This window comes from Azolla caroliniana, unplaced genomic scaffold, assembly GCF_043228905.1.
Source record: "Azolla caroliniana isolate FFs.n. ecotype wild unplaced genomic scaffold, voAzoCaro1.0.p SCAF_9, whole genome shotgun sequence".
NCBI classification, from domain to species: Eukaryota; Viridiplantae; Streptophyta; class Polypodiopsida; order Salviniales; family Salviniaceae; genus Azolla; species Azolla caroliniana.
The window spans coordinates 4,628,609-4,632,185 of NW_028230444.1; the positions used below are offsets into that span (position 1 = coordinate 4,628,609).

The 3,577-nt window shown below is 45.3% G+C and overlaps 1 protein-coding gene across 1 annotated transcript; it reads left to right on the plus strand.

The window, feature by feature from the left end:
* The first annotated feature begins 440 nt into the window (after positions 1-440).
* LOC147859965 (uncharacterized) lies at positions 441-2,694 on the plus strand. The gene has a single exon (XM_087324173.1). The coding sequence runs from the start codon at positions 623-625 to the stop codon at positions 2,075-2,077; it is 1,455 nt and encodes a 484-aa protein (XP_087180299.1). The 5' UTR covers positions 441-622; the 3' UTR covers positions 2,078-2,694.
* Positions 2,695-3,577: the final 883 nt, after the last annotated feature.

Consider the following 3,577-nt stretch of genomic DNA (forward strand, 5'->3'; position numbering starts at 1 on the left):
CCGGTATTGTAAGTTCTAAGAAACAAGAATGAGAGGAGAAGAATGATTTGCATGTAAAGGAAATCAAAATGGACAAGACCAAACAAAGAACAAAAAAGAGAAAAGTTATTTTTACATCCACAAAGTACTTTGAAGAAGGTGCACCAACATACACATGTATATCTTTCTCTATGTAGAGAGAGATAAAGAGAGGTTTCCTTAGGACACATCCATAAACATTCTAGAAGAAGCCCTAAGGCATGCCACATCACACAAACCTAGTAGGAAAAGAACAAATGGATGGTAACAAGTCACACAACTTAAGGTTGAAAGGAAGGACAATGAAGGAAGACCAAGAGATATAAATATATGTTGGTGAGAAAATCTTTACCTCTAGGGATCTTGGATGACCAACATCCCAATTGGCAATGATGACAAGTCCACACACACACACACACACACACACATATAAGAGAAAGAAAAGACCACCTAGAGCCTTCTTCTTGTGTTTTGTATAGGTTTGACATTTGTGTATAGTTGGGGGAGGGGGGAGAGGGGGAGGAAATAGAGATTGAGAAGAAGGAGGAGAAGAAGAAGAAGTGGTGGAGGAGGAGGAGCAAGAAGAAGGAGAATAAGTTTGGACATGGAGTATGTCATCGAGATTTTGAAGGAATCGAGCGTGTTTCTACGCCGGGATCTGCCGATGCACATGTTCATAACGCTCGTGCTCATCTTCCCCGTCTCATCCTTGACACTTTCGCAAGTCTTGATGAATCGAGACATAGCTCGGAAGATAGAGGAAGCGGGCACATGGCTTGCACTAGAGTATCACCACATTACCAACAACAACAACAACAATAACAATAAGAATACAAGCACAAGTAGTGACATGAAGAATGGCATTGGGAGCATGGATCCCATGTCATGGGCGGATGGCTCGTGGTGCGTGTTCGAGAGGCTCGTGTACGGACAAGTGTTGGAGACGTTGGCGGCGCAGGCGGTCGTGCTGCCCGTGGTCTTGACGCTTGGGATGCTGGCCAAGGTCGCGGCGTGGCACGTGATGCGGGCGCGTTGGGAGGGCCGGCGTGCGAGGCTGGATGAGGCATTGTCCGAGGGCCCGCCGGCGTGGGCACGCCTCGTGTCCACGCACCTCGCGGGGCTCGGCCTGGTGTGCGCGGTGGCCGTGACCGCGGTGGCCGTCCGGGGGGCTCTGGTGCGGCTGGCGGGGGCCGTGGGGGCGGGCCGAGTGTCGGGGCCCGTGCTGGACTCGGCATTGGCCGCGCTCCTCGTGCTGTTCCTCCCGCACGCGCTGACCGTGCTCCACCTCAGCGTGGCCGTGGCGGGGCTCCACGGGTCGGGCGCCAGGTCGGGCCTTGCGGCCATCCTCGCGGCCCTCGCGCTCCTCAAGAGGCGAAGGATCCAGCCGGCCCTCCTCCTCTTCCTGCTCTCCTGCTCCGCTTCGGCCGCCATCGAATTCATCTTCCAAATCCGAATCCTCGGAAGAACCTATGGCTATGCCGGAGATCCGGGGCAAGCCAATTCTGCTGCCATTGATCCTGGCATCCCCACAGGATCTCTGCACAGCCTCCTGGAAGCTCCAATCCTCGTGTTCGCGCACGCGTTCCTCGCCTTGCTCGACACCATAGCCTCCTTCTGCTTCTTCAATGCTTGCACAGAGGCATCTGTGCAGGAATACATGATCCTCATCTCCAATTCCAATTCCAATTCCAATCCCAATTCCAATTCCAATTCCAATCATCACCATCATCATCACATGAGCTCATCTGCTGTTGCCTTTCCATCTGATTCTGCTCCTGGATTCCCTCCACCTCATCATGATCACCATGCTTTTCACATTCCTGACCTTGATCTCATCCACCACCATCTGGGTAATGATGCCCACATGGAGCCTCTACAATGTGATGATGATCACATCTCTAGTGACCAACTATATCAACAAATCCTTCATGATGATGATGATCATTTCTCAGCTGCTGTGAATATGCTGGAGAAGCACTGTAGAAACCTATTTAATCTGTACATATCCTCCTCCTCCTCCATATCATCATCATCATCATCATCATCCAATGTTGCTTGATTGCCATATCCATTGCTCCCTTGACCATGTACACATGTACAGGACATATACATACATACATACATACATACATACATACATACATACATACATACATACATATGTATATATATCATGCAACATCAATTGAATTGAATCTCCCCCCCCTCCCCTCTCCAATCAATGAAGGTATCATCATAATGTGCTCAATAAATTTCCTTCTGCCACTCCCTCCAATCCCGAAAAATCGGACGAAATTTCCGATCGGTTTGCATTCCAACCTCGGAAACACGCAAACTTAGTCCCAGATATTTTGTTTTACCGGAAAAAAGAAGAAGAAGAAGAAGACAATGCCGGAGTCCTTCCGAATCCAAAAAGAAACAGGCGGAATAATCTCTTCCTGGCTCACAATTGAAATCAAAATCTTTTTGTCACATATAATCCCATTTACACATAACCACCCATTTTAGTTCTGCTCTAAATGCTTACTTATATAACACATCAAATTGACAATTATGTTACACTACAATGAATAACACTAACACTGTAATAACAAATGGAAGGGCATCCATTGAGTTGCTATTACATAATTGATCACAATGTATTTCCAATATAATTCATTGAACTTGATTCATTTTCATGTCACTGTGACATAATTTCTTCCATAAAAGAAACAGAAAACAGACCAATTTTACATCCTTCAGTTGTTCCCAAGCTCCTACAAGTATCACCCACACAAGATGCCCCACCCCCCAAAACCCTCTTATGGACCCTTCGATATGTTGTGGGCGAAGACGACGTAATTCACTTGCGAGCGAAGATGAAGCGCAAGTGTGAAACCAAAAGTTTTATATATAGGGTTAAATGACTGGATACACTTTCGGTTTTTACGTCCCCGTGTGTATAATCTAACCTATACTTCCCACCAACATATCTTGTTATTCACTCGTCGAAGTGTGAACCGAATACAATTTTGTTTCTTACACCCTGGTGTGTATGTCTAACTTAAACTTCCCACCAACATATCATGTTATTCACTCACCCAAGTGTGAAACAAAAAGTATCGACCTTTATGTATATCCAAGTGTGAACCGAATACAATTTTGTTTCTTACACCCCGGTGTGTATGTCTAACTTAAACTTCCCACCAATATATCATGTTATTCACTCACCCAAGTGTGAAACAAAAAGTATTGACCTTTATGTATATCCAATTGTGAACTGAATACAATTTTGTTTCTTACACCCCGGTGTGTATGTCTAACTTAAACTTCCCACCAACATATCATGTTATTCACTCGCCCAAGTGTGAAACAAAAAGTATCGACCTTTATGTATATATAGATACATAGATAGATAGATAGGGTCCATTTCTCGATTTGTGCATGTCATCCTTGCGCAGGGGCCTTGTGAAGATAGCAAGGGTTGTATTATCATCCTGTTTTAATAACAAACATTGATTTACAAAAAAGAAAAGAAAAGAAACATAGGGTTAACACCCGAATACACTTTTGTGTCTTA